The sequence below is a fragment of the Carcharhinus amblyrhynchos genome, chromosome 11, assembly GCF_965287045.1.
Source record: "Carcharhinus amblyrhynchos chromosome 11, sCarAmb.v2.hapA, whole genome shotgun sequence".
Lineage (NCBI taxonomy): Eukaryota > Metazoa > Chordata > Chondrichthyes > Carcharhiniformes > Carcharhinidae > Carcharhinus > Carcharhinus amblyrhynchos.
The window spans coordinates 67,535,242-67,553,601 of NC_137334.1; the positions used below are offsets into that span (position 1 = coordinate 67,535,242).

The window sequence follows — 18,360 nt, forward strand, 5'->3', positions numbered from 1 at the left end:
AGACAATTTGCATTTCAGAATCAGCAATATTCTATTGGGGAAAAAAAAAGAGTAGGTGGTTTTAAAATGTATACATGTGATACAAGTTAAATGTATTAAATTGCAAATAATGCAGCTGAATTGTACCAAGTCCAAGTTAATAAAATCTGAATGTCAGACAAGAGTCAAAAAGCATCACAATCTTATTACTTCTTGATACTCCTAAGATACTCCCCCTCAGCTATGAGTCAGCTTTCTAGCACACCCACAACATTTAATTTTCCCTCCTACATACAAAGCCCAAACCCTGCAGATCAGAAATTTCTTAAATCTCCATGTCAAAATGGATCTAGTTTTTTTTTGGCCATGTTCCAAATAAATTACATGTAGATACATAAAGGTACAGGACAGAGATCATTGTAGGCAATCTTGTTACAATTCCAGTTGGCGTTGTGACTGGGTGGGAAGATTGCAGAACGGAACTGATATTTCTACCTTTTTAAATAAAACAGGAACAGAGTCACAAGAGCACTCATTAGTTTTAATATGAAAAAAACATTTATTGAACATGAAAAAAATGGCTTTTAATACAATACTCCTTTACTTCCCCCTTAGCTTAACAATGACACACAAGTTTAAGAATTAACATGGTTTATAAAGTACATCTCCAACCACAATGGTTTCATGCTTTGGCACATACCAGGTGACTGGTCAATTATACACTCCTCATCATAGAATCCCTAGAGTGCAGAAGGAGGCTATTCAACCCATCAAGCTTGCAACGACCACAATCCCACCCAGGCCCTATTTCCATAACTCCACATATTTACTCTGCTCACTAGGGTCAATTTAGAATGGCCAAATTAGGAAGATAGGACCCTACAGTGCAGAGAGAGGCCCTTTGGCCCATCGAGTCTGCACCGAACACAATCCCACCCAGGCCCTATCCCCATATCCCTACATATCGTACCCACTAATCCCTCTAACCTACACATTCCTGGACATTAAGGGTCAATTTCTTAGCATGGCCAATCAACCTAACCCGCACATCTTTCGACTGAGAGAGGAAACCCATGCAGACACAAGGAGAATGTGCAAACTCCACAGAGACAGTGACCCGAGCTGGAAATCGAACCCAGGACCCTGGAGCTGTGAAGCAGCAGTGCTAACGTGCCACCCCTGTAGTGGGGAAATTTCAAGAAGTGGCCAATTGTGTCTTAAACTAAGAAAAATCAAAACTCACAAGGCAAATATCTCTGCGCAAATGACGTAACGATATTTAACAATAACAAAACAAGACATATAGCCAACCGGAGTCTCACAAATAGTTAAATAGCTCTAAGGACAGAGCGACAGAACCTCCCTGAAAGATCTGAAGTACAGAGTCAAATAAAGATCAATTATATTTTTTCCTAATAAGAATTCCATCTTTCATTAACTTAAAAATCAATTCCATTTAACAGCTATCAATACAAATCTCAGTCAAGTACCTTAACCAACCACAACATACTTGATAGCATGGTCATATCATTTGTCCAACTGATCCCAGACATATTCTCCCCTCTTGGCACTAACTACATCCCTGTCACCTGGTAACAGCACACACTACTTCAAGATCAAAATGGATGCTCCCACCCGCTCACTGCCAAGTTGAATATGTGTTCCTGCATCTAGGGTCATATCTATCCTGGTGTCTGGGCAATGAATGCATCTATTCATTAAATGTTGCATAATGTGTCCCCTCTTAGGAATTCACCCAATAAGACTTGTTTATTAACTTGCTCCCAGACCTCTGGCTTTAAACTATTGACTTATTCCACCATGCCTTTTGGTAACTTTGCATGACTAAAGTGTACAATACATTAAAAAATTTAGCATATATGTTTTAAAATAATTACATCTTTTGATTCCCTTATTGTATTCACATGTGTAAGCTATTTGTGTTAGCTTGCCCAATAATCATTTAACTTTACAGATTTCTTGTCCTCTGAAAGATGGCATTCTGTCTATAAGCCTTATTAGCTGGTTAGAAATCCTCTTCCACACCCCCTATCTGCAGAGTGGGCCTCAGTTGCTAAGCAACACCCTGCAACTATATTTATTCTTCACACCATAGCCTTCTCGAAGCACAACAGAAACACAACACCACACACACACACCTTTGCTCAGCTTGAATTTAACTATAGGTTCCTTCCAGGCAGAAACATTAAACCCACCCAAAAACTAATAAAGTTTACCATTAAAAATATGGTAAGCAGCCTTTATTTTCTCAAAACATATTGCAAATCATAAATGGCTGTTGACACCACTGTAGAGAAACATTAAAAACTTAAAGGACAAGTATGAACCATGCACACATTGGTCTATATTTATAACTTGCATTCATGTATTTTAAATGTAAACTGAGTTCCACGATCAAGGAACTACAAATACCGTAGGCATAATGAAAATGGATGCCGTGTCTGAGCGTGGAAAGAATATCCAAAGAGTAGGCCCAAACAAGGGTTTGGAGGAAGAAGGTTTATGGACTTGAGAGAAGGGAAGGAGAGAGGGGTTTCAGGAGAGAAGAGCACTAAGCATTAGAACCAAGTTGGCTGAATGTTTTACATCTAAAAGGGTAGAAGGATACTCATGAGGGTTGGAGCATTCAACAGGGAATATAAGACTGAAGGAAAGCACAGAGCTGCTATGAAGCAAAGCTTTTGAGTTATTGATAGGCAAGAAGAATGATTTGAATTTAATACATTGTAAAACAAGAGAGGAAAGGACTGATTGAAATGCAAGAGAACGCTAATTACAGTAAAAGATATATAATGAGTAAATGTTCCTTCTTTGGGCACAACAGTGGCCTAGGCACAAGTCACACTTAACGCGTCACAAGTTTTAATAACTTTTGTTTGCACAAGATTCCAGTCAAACACGCTTGCATATTGCTGAACGTAAAATCTTCCGTGAACCAGCTTAACTGTGCAGCTATACTGAAGTTTTAAAAAGGTTGATATAAAAATATTCCTTAATTGCTTTGAAGGTGGATTTGCAATTTTATTAATGGAGCTTAAAATAGATTCATCACAAAAAAAAGTTCTTAATTCAGATTTTGTTTACTGCCTGTGAGTACAGAAAACGTGCTTGAAAAAATAATGCCAAGAGACTGACAGCTTTTTCCTCAAGGCCAAAGATTACTTGCCAAACCAAAATCATGAAAACTCAGGTTTGAAGACAATGGCCAACGTGAACTGCAAAGGTTTGTCTCCCCCAAGTGCTAGCTCCTTCTTGTCGCACAATGTAGTCTTAGTTAATGTATTTAAGACAGGTCTTCTGCCATCTCATTTCACCACCTCTTTCAACTTTGTTCCTACATACATCCAGCAATTACTGCCTCAGACTTTCTACCAAACACTTTCAGGTCTATTAGAAATATGCTGGGATATCTTTTATTGCTGTACAAAGGATCATTTCCAGAGTGCAAGAAGCTTTTGGAGGATGAAATGCAGCGACAGAAGATATTATATCCTTATGCACCATGCGTCTGAAAGGAGCATCTTGCTTATCTCTATGTGCCTATCCAAGGCCAAACTTTCTGAAATGCAGACAAAATATCCATATTGCTAACCCATTCTTAATCAAACTGCAACATGTCACTCAAAATTGATTTATGGCAGGAATTTACAGTTTATTTTTCCATGGGCACAACCTACTTCAAAAATTGATTATTGCTGTCTATAGTGCAAAAACAAAACAAATATATAGAAGATGGCGGCGCATGGTAGTATCAACAATCCAGCCAAAGCGAATGCACTGGGGACATGGGTTTAAATCCTACCACAGCAGCTGGTGGAATTTAAATTAAACTGATATCTGGAAACCACAGAATCTTTCCAGCACTGAAGGGAATCATTAGGCTGATTTAGAGAGCTAGTGAAGACTCAAAGAGCATTCTACAGAGTCCAACTAGCCTTTATCTCTGTAACCTCGCACATTCTCTTTTCAGATAGCAATCCAATTTCCTTGGAGTTCTTTGATCGAATTTGCTCCCACCACTCTTCAAGAAGTTAATTCCAAACTCTAACCACCTTCTGGCTGAATATTGCCCACACACACACACACACACACACACACACACACACACACACACACACACACACACACACACACACACACATAACATTTCTACGTCTTTTGCCCATATTATTTTGAACCTATGCCCTTTAGTTCTTGATGTGCTTGAGTGGGAAGACAGTTGCTCACTGTTCAACTTGTCCACACCCTTCAGGATCTTGAATACCTCTCTCAAGTCTCCCTTCAGTCTTTTCTCCAAGGAAAAGAGACCCAACCTCCCCAAACTATTCTTGCAGCTAGCTTTTTCATCCCTGGAATCATTCTTGTGAATCTCCTCCATAATCACTTTAATGCTTCCACATCCTTTCTCAAGAACGGTGCCTAGAACTGGATGCACTACTCCAGATGAAGCCTAATTAATGTCTTATCTAAGTTCAACATGGCCTCCTTACTCTTGTACTCAGGTGTCCCCATTAAGAAAACCTCGGGTACACATATATAGATATACGTACATAGGGTGGCATGGTGGCACAGTGCCAAGCACTGTGCCTCAGTGCCAAGGGCCCAGGTTCAATTCGACAGACAGACATTCTCCCTGTGTCCACATACTTATCAATTTCAAGTAAAAATAGCCTCTCTGGCACCTCTTTCTTCTCAATTGTAACAAACTCGAGTCTCTTCCTTTGTAAAGACAGATACAAAGAACTCGTTTAATACCTCCACTATTTCTCCTCCATGTGCAAGGATCCTTCTTTATCCCCGATTGGCCTGACTCTCTCTCTTTTACCACTATTATTTACATGCTATAGAACATCTTGCTAATCTCTTTGCATCCTTCTCCATGCTTTTCCTTTTAATTTTTTTCACTTCTCTCTGATCCTTCTATGTTCAGCGTGACTTGATTGTATTTTCTACCCGATATCTGTCACGCGCATACTTCTTTCTTTTCAACTGCACCTCTATCTCACTCATCATCTAGGGTCTCCCAAATTTACTTGTCCCTCCTTCTCCTTCAAGGGACTGTATCTTGATATAGCCCATAATATCCATTGTTCAGCCACCAACATTTGATTCCAAATCACTTGGCTCAGATGCATTCTCATCTCCCAATTAATTATCCCTGCTCTGGATTGCTCCTTGTGATTTTCCATGGCCAATCTCAACCTTAAGATACAATGGTCACTGTCTCCTAAATGTTTCCCCAACATTAACTGATCCACTCTTTATGTAGTCCCTCTGCTCCCTCTCTCCTCTTTATTAAGTCTAGATCAATGGAATGTTGAGCTCAGTAACAGTTACCATGAAACTATCGATTGTCACAGAAGCCTATCTGGTTCACTAATGTCCTTCAGGGACATTATTTAGTTTGGCCTTCAGATTCCAGACCCACCACAATGTGGCTGACTCTTAAATGTCTCCGAAATGGCCCAGTAAGTCATTCAAGGACAATTTGGGGTGGTCAATAAACACTGGCCTTTGTTTTCTCTTGCACAGAATGTTTGTGTCAAGGAAAAATGTTAGAATTTTGGACTGATTGTGGCAATTATCACGTTAGCTCACAAATCCGCTGGTAGCTCATCTGTGGAATTCCCTTGTGAAACACTCCACCTCCTTTAAAACCCTTCTTTTCAACTCCTCCAAAAATCTTTTTGGGTGAAAATTCATTTCTCCTTGCACTCTGCACAGTGACTAGGATCTGTTCCTCTATGTTAAAGGCACATATAAAACACAAGCTGTTGCTGTGCCATAATTCTGCCTCCACTGAAATTGAATTTAACAGTCAGCTATACAGCCACTGTAACGATAGTGAGATTGTCAGCCTTCAGCACCATCACAACTGTGAAACTGGCAGCAACCTCTGGTATCTGGTCTCACACAGTCAAATGCAGAAATCCAGAAGTTACTGTCAGTGATACCCTGCTTCTCCACAAGGTGCACTGTTGAAGTCCCTGCAGACAGCAATCCAGTCATTGGGCTGACAAACATGTCTCCTTTTAGCTGAAATGTTGTTTAAACTTTGAAAAAGTTCCATTCTGATAATGAAATGGAACTGCATTTTTTAACCAGCAATCTAAGTAATGAACGCTGAACAATCTCTCTGGCCCTGGAAAACGAAAGTGTGTGTGTGTGTGTGTGTGTGTGTGTGTGTGTGTGTCAATTTTCAGATGATAAAAATTCCATATTTCAATTATTTTTAAGCTAGTTTATGGTACTTTGGATTTTCATGTGTACATCCTAATTTAAATTCATAAATTTTACAAAAAGCAAAATAGTGGGAAATAGTGGGGTTTTGTTATTTACCATTTGAGAATTCCGCATGTAATTGGCTGCTTGATGACACCATATTGAAGATCCCCTTGAAGTGGCACCAGATTCAAATTGGTTTGAGGCAATCTAGAAAAATGTCTGTAATTATGTTTGAAGACCTCACCTTCCTGTATTCTGATTTTCTTCCCTAAAAAGGACATTCGTGAACCAGATGGGTTTTTATGGCAATCAATAGTTTCATGGTAACCATTAGAGCTTAGCTTTCCATTGATAAAAGCTAGTGTCCTTCATCCATCACACACTAGCTGCATAGGTGAAACAAGCTTTAAAACGAAAAGTCCCATTGGCCTAGAAATTTACAAGCAATTTGCTCACCTCGATTCGATCTCAGGCTTTAATGAGCTGAATTTCTAAAGAATGGATAAGACATGGCCTTTTGAGGGATAGGTAGCATTAGCCTGACAAACATTAAGCATGATCTGGATCCCAATGTGCAATGCCATGGAAATTAGCAAAGAAAGTGTGTTTTTGTTATCACAATTGCAAGAAAGGTTTGCTTACCTGCCATTTCTCTCTATGGCAAACTTGATTCCTTCTTTTTGGAAGGGAAGCAATTGCTGATTAAGCTTTTCAGGCAATTTTGACAGCATGGTATCAAATTTATCTTCTGAGCATTTGTTCTCCGAGAATGAAGAGGGAGGCTGTTGCTGGAGCTGGACTTTTCTCATGGCTTCTTCAACCCTATTTTACAAATTTTGAATAAAAGGTCAAGCCTGACAATTGATACTTCATTTAAAAAATTACAGATTACAATGAGAACTCTTTTCATGCTAAACATCACACTACTACTAAATAAAGCAGTTGGTGCAAATAAAAATCAAGCTCCTGAAAGGAGTTTTTAAAAATATATTTGCAGAGCCAGATTGCAACCTTAGAGCTCAAAATTAATTCAAGCATTAATATTTGTCAAAATCTGACTTTTATGGTCCATTTGAGCAGATCATGGCACCTATATTTGCATGGCAAACAAAGAAACAGCTCTAAAATAAATCAAACAGCAAAAGCTGTTTTGATCCAGTTTTAAGTACAAGAGAATATCATTCAACTCTTAGATTATTCAAACAGCACTCAACTCAACGCCATGAAGCACTTGATTATGTATTACTATATTTAGCTGAAGGCTTCCACTTGCTTTCATGTGAAAAAGTTAATTGATACATTGAAGATATCTGCTACGCAAAACCATAAATTATTATAAATTGTGAATGTTTTATTTAAAAATTCTGCAACTAATAGGCTAAAGCTTTCATTAATTTCAAATAACTTTAATACAAATCTATACCTTACTTTTCAGCTACAAATTTCCAGTTTATGATATTTTCCCAATTAACAAGGAGGGAGGGGAAATGGTGACATAATTGTGATGTCAAGGGACTATTAATCCAGAGGCCCATGGGTTCGAATTCCACCATAGTAGTTGGTGAAATTTAAACTCAATTAATAGGAAAATGTGGAATTGAAAACTAATCTCAGTAATAGTAACAATTAAACCACTTAGAAAAGCCAATTTGGTTCACGAATGTCTTTTAGGCAAGAAAAATCAGCCATCATAACTGGTCTGGTCTACATGTGACTACAAACCCACAACGCGGTTGATTCTCAACTGTCCTCAGGTGGCCTAGAAAGCCACTCAACTTCGAGGACAATTGGAGATAGCCAGCAACACCTGCATCCTCAAACAATAAATGTTTAAAAAATTTCAGAGAAAACCAAAATGGACAATGATTCATCATGGACTGCATTAATGACCTGCTATTGTGCTGGAGATTCAGAATGTTGAATTCCATAAAAATTGGAAGGAGGGAAAAAAAAGAGAAAACGTGGCTTCTCTGGAACTGAGCAAAAAGAGGAAGGTAATTAAATTTTCTTCTCGGCTCTGGAGATCAATTATATTACACCAATAGCAATTCTCCCATCCTTTGCTTCTACTTGATTGAAAAATTAATTTCAAATCATAATTCCTTTTAGGATTTATTTCCCTGTCTGTAAGGCTGTTGAATATTTTTGATTAAAACAGTGGTTACAAACACATTTTCAATACCAAGGGAACTAGATTGTCATGTTCATTTTGCTTGCCAATGTTCAGGAACACAAGTTTATTTCTGCAATGTAGATGTCTCGTTACTTGGGAAAACAAGAGCCACATCAGCGAATTTAAACAAAAAGCCGAACAAAGACAGTGAGTTAGCTTCTACAGAACATAAAGCAGATATTAATACTCATCTAGATTAACAAAGGACAGCTGGCCTAGATCTGTAAGAGCTAAATCATATCTGTTCTAGACAATGATTTTATTTATGAGATGTTGAATCTTCTCAAAATAAATAGGATTCTTGAAACATTGAGAAGATGCTTTCATAGATTTATGTATAATGGTATGTACAAAAGTGCTTAAGTATACACTTAATTATGTAGTACTTACAGCTACACATCAGCAATATAGTTTGAAGACTCAAACATTTTACAGTTCTGAGCTCAGAATTTAGACTGATCAGACCAGACTTTTTGAATCTAAGTGATGTATAATGGAATACTCAGGCATGACTGAATTGTTAGTACAAAATTTATAAGTGCTTGTGGTAAAAAGAAATCACTGGAGTAGGTGTACTAACGAATGTGACCTTGGGTTGAGGCTGTATAAAGGCTCTGATCAACCCCATTTGGAGTACTGAAAGCAGTTTAGGGCCGCATATCTAAGGATGGATGTGCTGGTCTTGAAAGGGTCCAGAGGAGGTTCACAAAAATGATCCCTGGAATGAAAAGTTGATCATTGAGCAACAGTCGAGGAATCTCGACTCACTGGAGTTTAGAAGGACGAGGGAGGAATCTTATTGAAACTTACAGAATACTGAGAGGCCTGGATAGAATGTTTCCACTAGTAGGAAAAATGAGAACTTGAGGGCACAGCCTCAGGCTAAAGGGTTGATCCTTTAAAACAGAGAAGAGGAGGAATTTCTTCAGCCAGAGAGTGCTGAGTCTGTGGAACTCTTTGCCGCAGAAGGCTGTGGAGGCCAGATCATTGAGCATCTTTAAGACAGAGGTAGATAGGTTCTTGATTAATAAGAGGATCAGGGTTATGGGGAAAAGGCAGGAGGAGAATGGGGATAAGAAAAACATCAGCCATCACTGAATGGCAGAGCAGACTTGATGGGCTGAGGGGCCTAATTCTGCTCTTATATATCTTTTGGTTAGGCTAGGATCAGCGGATAACTGATTGGAAGCCATTGCCTGACCACCAGAATCAGGTTAAGATAAGCGGCTGGCTGAACAATGTAGGACATAGTCAGGCTAGATAAGGTAAGTTTTGAATAAACGCTGGCATTTAAGTTCAGTTCAGTGTTTAAGTTCAGGTCATTCTGTGACTATATAGAACTTGGTGTGTGAGATAAGAACACTGAGTCAATTAAGTATCATGAGGATGGCATAAACATATAGAAGAAACTGTGTAACTTTAAAGTAACATCAGGGCAATCTGAGGGGGTTATCCCCAATATGCGTACTTGTATTAAATAAACAGCTACTTAATTCAACTGCAGCTGACTTTGTGTAAGAGTCTTTAGATACCCCACAGCAATTGGTGCTAGGAGCAAGGTCTCCAACAACTGAGGAACCAGGGACCAGATCAAAAAATCCCAAGGTTTGTTGTTTTGGAGTTAACCTAGACTCCAACTTTTTATTGATTTTGGCATTAGAGAGTGAGCATAAGGTGTTTCGCTCCAGGTATGATTCAATTGACCCACTGAAGCTTTTAAATCAGAACAAACTTTACTTAACACAGTTAAAATATAACAGTGAATTAGCATTAACTTTTATCAATTGGAAATACTTAAACATGAGTAGTATAACCCTTAACCAGCAATCTTTCTCGTTCCAAGCTAAGCAGTGCCCCATAGGCATAAACCTATTTTTAAATAAAAAAAATCAGCATAAAAACAGATATGCTCACGTGAATGCTAGATTTCCAGCCTTTTAACACCTCTAGTGAATGCAGAAAGACATCTGCCTTTTGATTCCTAAACAACAATCTTCAGTGAAAAATCCACCCTCAATCAGCAGAATCTCTAAGGTTTAATTCCTGGCAGATTTCAGTCTCCAACTTCAGGGAGAAAGAGACAGAGAAAGCCACCTCTCTCTAAAGATCCAAGCAGGAGCCTGAGCTTGATTTCTCTCTGTAAGCCTAGCTCCATCCAGTCATCTGATTTTTCTGTCATAATCAAGCCCTACTCTGCAAAGCCCCAATGCAAAAAACACTAAAACAAAACAATATTAGTCCAAATTAAAGCAAACATTCTAGCAATTATGCTGCTGCAGTAACAACAGAAGCTGCCAGTGTTAAAACAGACTTAAAAAAAAAAATCCTGCACAGGAACATGACTAAAATACATTTCTTCAATGTATAGCATTGTCACACTAGGTGGGCAAGTACCTTCATTTTACCACCCATAGTTAGGGTTCAAGTCTGGTGATCCAGTTCAGAAAGGCCTGAACCAGAGTGTTGCCCGAAAGGTGAAGAAGGAGCTGCACAATCAGCTGCGAGCCGCCAGCAGGCAACTCAGAACCATCCAGAGATAAAAAGCCAAGTAAAGCTGCACCTGAAGACCAGTAGGTCAGAACCATTGAGGTGACAGGCCAGGCAGAGACAGATCAGGAAACAAGTAGGTCAGAACCACCAGAACACAGGTCAAAAGGCAAGTAGCACATAACAATGTACTGACTGAACAATAAGTGGCACCAGAAGGGTTGATAATGAAATTTACAACAGATGAACATAAGAAAGCAACAGATGAGAAAAGAAGAATGCATTCCACAACATCCCCTTGGCTAACCAGCAGGGATGCTCAGAATTAAGACAAAGAAGAAAAAGTCATGATTACAGTTGTCAGTAGCTCCTTACAAATTAGTAAACAGGTAAGCATTCAGAGCACGAGGAGAAAAAAAAACAATTCAATACAGGCACCCCCAGACCATAATGATGACATAAAATGATGAGACATATAAGATGATGAATGGGATGGATAGGATAGAGGTGGAGAGGCTTTTCCCGCTTAGGAAGGACAGTAGGACTAAAGGGCACAGCCTCAAGATAAAGCGGGGGGGGGCAGTTTAGAACGGAGTTGAGGAGGAGCTTCTTCACTCAAAGGGTGGTGAATCTCTGGAATTCTCTGCCCGTTGAAGTGGTGGAGGCTGCCTCGCTAAATATATTTAAGACGCAGGTAGATAGGTTTTTCATAGGCAAGGGAATTAAGGGTTATGGGGAGAAGGCGGGAAAGTGGAACTGAGCCACGACAGATCAGCCATGATCTTATTGAATGGCGGGGCAGGCTCGAAGGCCTACTCCTGCTCCTATTTCTTATGTTCTTATAAGATTGGGGGTGGGGAAAGGAACACGAGTAGGCATCTGCATGCTTGAAACAAATCCTCACATAAGCTTTTTACTTTTTTTTAAACAATGCAAATGCTGCAGCCTATGTATTAGTCACAAGCAAGGCTTACATTAACACTGCAATAAACTTACTGCGAAATTCCCCTAGTTGCCACATTCCGGCACCTGTTCGGGTCAATGCACCCAACTATCACACCTTTCAGACTGTGGGGGGAAACCCACGCAGACAAAGGGAGAATGTGCAAACTTCACACAGGCAGTGACCCAAGCTGGGAAATCGAACCCAGGTCAACCAGGATCTTGGAATCATGTTATACTATCTATAACTCTCCATTCATCTGACAAAGGGGCAAGCCCTAAAAGCTTGTGAGTTTACTATCAAATAAATTGGTTGGACTTTAACTTGGTGTTGAGAGACTTCTTACTGTGTTTACCTGAGTCCAACACCGGCACCTCCACATCATACTATCTATAACCCACACGACTGGCCTAGACTTGCAAAATCTCACTAACTGTTCTGGCTGGAGACAATACACATCTCTTTAACCTGTGCTTAATGCTCTCTCGACTCACATTGCCTGCACCTTTAAGACTTGATTACCTGTAAAGACTCGCATTCCAACCCTTATCTTGTATATTGAGTTTGTGCCTTTGTATGCCCTGTGAACACAACTCCCACTTGCTTGACAAAGGAGCAGCACTTTAAAAGCTAGTGGCTTTTGCTACCAGATAAACATGTTGGATTTTAACCTGGTGTTGTGAGACTTCTTACTGTGATCACTGAATGTGTGCAGCAACAATTGATTGTACTATCTGTCTATAAAAGGTTAGCCAGCCAATAGTGATGACCACCTTACATACCAGACATACTTAAGTAGGACTGTTAAAACACTCTTAGACATCTGAAGTGCTAACTAAGAAGCAGTATTTTTGCTGAGGAATAAAATCAGTACAACAGTTAGAGATTAGCACCTCAAACCCACAGAATGCATCATGGACAAAAGGAGACATGAGGGGGAGGAAATTATGGCTTTTGAATATGCCAGCAGGATCCTCAAGAAGCCCCTTGAAAATGCAGTTCAGTCAGGTTGCAGAAGTACGTGGGTGAAAATGCTAGGACAGGATGAGCAATGGTAGATACGGTGGGTATCGTTGTTGCCAAGAGAAGCCTCACAGGAGGCCTCTCTACCAAATAGCTTGCCAAACTAACAGTCTTCATTGAGGTGTTTAAGTCAGTCAAGGACCATACCAACCGTATGAGGTCCTCTACGGCTGATACGTGACCTCTAGTGGGGGGTAAATAAGGCAAGAGGAAATAATAAAAAGATTGGTACAAGCGATGCATTTGCTCCAACAGACGGCCATATTTAAAACTGAAGTACATCAGAAGGTTCACAATGTCATCCAAACGGGAAATGAGTGGGCAGATGAGGCAGCGAAATGAGAGGCAGAAGTAAGGCTGATTGCATGATGGGCCCAGGCGGTAAATACACAGAAAATACATGAGGCATCTGGGACAGGAAAGCAAGGTTGCAAGTAAAGATGAGCATGGAATCTTAGGGCGGGATAGACGAGTGGTGGTCCCTGAGTGTATACAACAAAACCCATTCAAGATTTATCATAGATATCAACACTCTGGGAGGAATGCCATACTTGGATATTTGGAGTGGTGTTGGACAAGAACGTAGCAAAACATCATCTGCGCCCAGTTTAACGCTGATAAAGCTATATATATATTTAAAAAAATCAAAATGGCCCATCAGCCCAGATCCAAGCAGCCTTGGGAACACTTCCACATAGACTTTGCCAGATCCTTTCCCCTAGCTGAGGCAAAACATACTGTTTAGTTGTGATAGGCCAGTTCATCTGATGGGTAAAAATGTAATAAGGAAACATGTCGCTAATAATGTTGCGAGAATCTTCAGAGATTATACCCAGATGAGGAAGACCACTGCAGGTAGACTCAAATCATAGAACACATTTTACAGATAAAACAACCAACCAAAAAGAGAAAATGCTGGAAAATCTCAGCAGGTCTGGCAGCATCTGTAAGGAGAGAAAAATGCTGATGAGAGTCCAGATGACCCTTAGTCAAAGCTGGACTCGTAACGTCAGCTTTTTTCTCTTTTTAAAGATGCTGCCAGACATGCTGAGATTTTCCAGCATCTTCAGTAATTTGCCCCTAAATCCATCCTGGACTGCACAGTGGACTGTGATGAAGGACTCTGTTAATGAGACTTGTCAGATGGAACTACCAGAATGGTACAAGCTATAGGCAAGGTCCTTCGATCACCAACGCCCACGTGTTCCAAACCTCCAGGGCACATGTAATCGAATAAGTGGTCTTAAACAAGCTGGTTAATGATGTAGTCATCTTCTATGGTGCAGGAATAGCCACCATTAGCTCCCTGGACATAGCAGGAATAGATGCAAGGTCAATAGCTTGGCCTCCAAATTAGCAAGACAGCAAGAAGATGGTCTGTCCAGAATCTTTATGATCCTTGCAGATTCTAGGAGATGCTGCTCAGGCCACCAACCAGCTCTCAGGTGTTCAGTCATTACAAAAGTAAAATGCCAGCAAAACCTGCAAGTCCTCGTGCGCAGTTAAATATGGAAATCCAGAAGTTCTGTCAGTGATTCTCTTTCTAACACCAAGTACACTGTTGAAACCCCCCCAGATGGATCTATAGAAATCAAGTGAGGAGGGATCGACTGGTTTTGCTCTTTGCTATCACCTATATGGTTAAAGCAGAGATTGGGGATTTTTAAAATAATGCTGTGTTGCCAATTCAGAATGCACTTGACTGTGCGAAGTTTGTAAGAATTAAGCCCAACAGGTATTCTTCAGTAAAACATGCAAGGGGTTAGTTTTACTGCTCTGAAATCCACCATCCACCCTACTTGCGATGAACACTAGCAAACACTCATTTTTTCTGTACACTAGGGATTGGCGTATCCTGAGATTAAACTTGGCCAAGTTAAATGCAGATTTTAGAAGGAGTCAATAAGGATTAATTCGAGAGCAAGCCATTCCTTCCAGCAGCCAAAATATCTCTGCCAAATAGCAAATTCAAGCATTCATACAAAAGGATTGCATCACAAGACCTCCCTCCATAGCAGCTGTATAACCTAAAACGAAGTTGATCACCTGAAGTCTGGTACAGCTCCCCTTAACCACTGCGATAACCGAGGTGATTAATTTAAGTGTTGCAACTAACTCCCAGATGGTTCATGCTTCTGTTTGGAAGGGGTTTGGGGAGAGGGGCTTTTGCATCTGCAGGAAGGTCATTGTTGGGACCTCTATGAACCCTGTTTCTCCATGAAGTGAACCGTGACTACACAGAGGCAAAAGTGGCAGTCATTTTAAATCAGTGCTTTCGTTTTTCAAGAAACTGTCAATTTTTACAAAGTCCGATATTAGAAACCAGACAATGAGATATTAATTCTATATTGTACACCTTTGTGATACTTGATCAGGTGGGAACTTTATCTCGTACGCCATCAGTCACAAAAAAAAACTTGAGTAAGTTCTCCCTTGTTGAATAAGGGGTTTTAAGCAGTTGCATAAAGTAGGAATTGAGTGCACAACCTCGGGCCCTGAAAAATTAATTTTATATTTGACAAATGTCAAAACTCTCCATTATGATAAAAATTCCACAGGTTAATAATTTAGTTCACATGTCTTAAAGATTGGGACATTGACATCAAACCTTCCACATCGACTTAATTTTGCCAATCCCTCTTGCCTTCTGTCCCTTATCTTGCACATTCAGCCAATGTTTGTATTCACTGGTGGCTTTTTTTGCTCTCTCTACAATGATGGAATCCTTACATTCAATGGCCATTACTGACAAAGAATCCTTACAGTGCAGGCAGCAGCCATTTGGCCCATCAAGCTACATGTTACTTTAATTACAACTTTGGGCAGTTGTCCAGTATCACTTTGCTCACATTCATTCATCTGTCATAATTTGCTCTTTGTAACTAACGTACAAATACGTAAAGTGCACGGCACCTCTTCACTTCAGATTATGCAAATGTGTAATCAGTGCTAACTAGACTCAAGGAATACATCCAAAAAGTTTGATTGCCATATTATAAAATTACTGTTTTTCCATCACTTCTTATCACCTTATCCATGCCTTTTTACCCTTTCTGCCTTTCTCATTTGCAATATACCATGTCTCCCAAATTAAAATTTATTTCTAATGACCTTACGTAGTGCTATGAGGCTTGCCAAATTTTCTCCAAAACCTCAGCCTTGATAGATGCCCTTCTCTTTGCATGTAGGGCAAGTACTCAGAAAAAAAAATGAACTTATTGTAATCTCTTTAAAGGCCAGAGATGATTGCACAGCACCAATGGCATTTTTGGGTTTGTCCCATAAACTAGTTGATAGAGACTGCAGCCCCAGCATTGAGAGAATTATTTGCAGGGACTGCCCATGCAGGGCCGAAGTCAATTTACAGCTTGGTTGCCCAACCGAAGCAACTCAAATTACTGTGCGATTTCTTTCAGAAACCCCATTACTAAAAGGGACTGTGTGTTCATTACTACAATGTTTATATTTTAACACATACTATTTTGTCTTTGATATATCACTGTACAGATTGAATATAGTTGCCATGTCTAAGAGAAAAAAAAATGTTTGTCTATAAAGTCCAATTTAATCAAAATCCCGAGCTAATGGGAGACTCACCAGGGGTCACAATTCTTCTCCCTACAGTGCATTTCTCACTCATTCATCCACTACCCTGCATTTAGTAGAATTTTTGACTTGCATCAGAATGGATGGGGAACTGCAGTATAGTTTTAAGACAAATTGGATTTATTGCCACATGTATTAACAGTGAAAAGTATTGTTTTTTGCATGCTATATAGTCAAAACATACCGTTCATAGAGAAGGAAATGAGAGTGCGCAGAATGTAGTGTTACAGTCATAGCTAGGGTGTAGAGAAAGATCTACTTAATGCAAAGTAGGTCCAATCAAAAGTCTGATGGCAGCAGGGAAGAAGCTATTCGGATTGGTTGGTACACGACCTCAAACTTTTGTATCTTTTTCCCCCAAAGGAAGACAGTGGAAGAGAGAATGTCCGGGATGCTTGGGGTCCTTAATTATGCTGGCTACTTTGCTGAGGCAGTGGGAAGTATAGACAGAGTCAATGGCTTTTTTCCTTTAATCTCCTCCCCCTGATATCATCACTTCTTTAACGTCATAATCAGAAATGTTTAGATCTTTAGCAGATTAGTCTATAGTCCTGATTGTAAATCCAGACATGTTCGATTTCATTTCAGTCTTTTCATAGATGACTTACTCAGTCAGGATGCTTCACTTGATACACATCTATGCTGATAAAATGGTTTCCTTTGGCTATTTTACACAGAATCACTGGTCTCTAAAGGAGCTTTAATGCATTATTGTCCTTTAAATACAAGTAGAATTTTCCAATTCCTCAACTTTAGTTAAGCCAAACACTGTACCTAACATGCTCCAAATATTTTGGACGTAGGCCCACTTTCTAAAAGCAGAATTGAATGAGATTATAACGAGAACATCTATTACTGGACTAAAGCTTCTAGTGAAAAGTACAGTTTCTTCGGACGATTAGTATTGTCACCATTCCTTTGCAGTCCTTCTTGTCAGGTGTCATTTCAAAAACCCTGTTACCCCTTTTCAGATCTTTCATCATATAAAGATATTTCAAGTCACGTGTAAAGCATCTACATTTCGCTCCAGATCCACAGCAATGTGGTTGACTCTGAAATGGCCTAGCAAGCCACTCAGTTGTGTTCAACCTCTAGAAAGAAAACATGAAAACAGACAGATCATCTGGCATCAACCTCTGCAGCAGAAACAGCAAACCCAGTCCTGCAAGAGTCCTCCTTACTAACATCTAGGAGCTTGTGCCAAAATTGAGAGAGCTGTCTCACAGATTAGTCAAGCAACAGCCTGACATATTCATATCCACAGAAATCATACTTCACAGATAATATCCCAGACACCACCATCACCATTCCTGGGTACGTACTGTTTCACTAGCGGAGGCAGATCCAGCGATATACAGTTGTGAGTTTTCCCATGAATCTTCAACATCGACTCTGAACCCCATGATGTTTCATGGCACCAAGTCAAGTCAAATATTGACAAGGAAACCTCCTGCTGATTACTATGCATCCATCCTCCCTCAGCTGACAAATTAGCACTCCATGTTTAACAGCACTGAGGACGGTAAAGGCATCAAATGTACTCTGGGTGGGAGGCTTCAATGTCAACCACCATATACGGAGCTGGCTGGGTCCTAAACATAGCTGCTCAGTTGGGACTGTGGCAGGTGGTGAGGGAACCAACTCGAAAAAGGAAAAACATACTTGACCTCATCCTCACCAACCTGCCACAGATGCATCTACCCATGATACTCCTGATAGGAATGACCATGGCACAGTCCTTGTGGAGACAAAGGCCTGTCTTCACATGGAGGATACTTTGTCATGTGGCACAACCACCATGCTAAAATGGGATAGACTTTGAACAAATTGGGCATCTATGGAGGTGCTGTGAGCCATCAGCAGCAGAGTTGTAGTCAACTACAATCTGTAGCTTCATGGCCAG

The 18,360-nt window shown here is 40.0% G+C and overlaps 1 protein-coding gene across 4 annotated transcripts in view; it reads right to left on the reverse strand.

The window, feature by feature from the left end:
* The window catches only part of zranb3 (zinc finger, RAN-binding domain containing 3), a 109,959-nt gene that overhangs the window by 79,274 nt on the left and 12,325 nt on the right, over positions 1-18,360 (reverse strand). For all 4 annotated transcript variants that reach the window (XR_013888170.1, XM_080199337.1, XM_080199335.1 and 1 more), the window contains one exon: positions 6,868-7,047. Coding sequence is in view for 3 of the 4 variants with exons in the window: in XM_080199337.1 (XP_080055463.1) it covers positions 6,868-7,034 (167 nt within the window). In the remaining variant the exon portion in view is untranslated. The remainder of the gene's footprint in view (positions 1-6,867; positions 7,048-18,360) is intronic.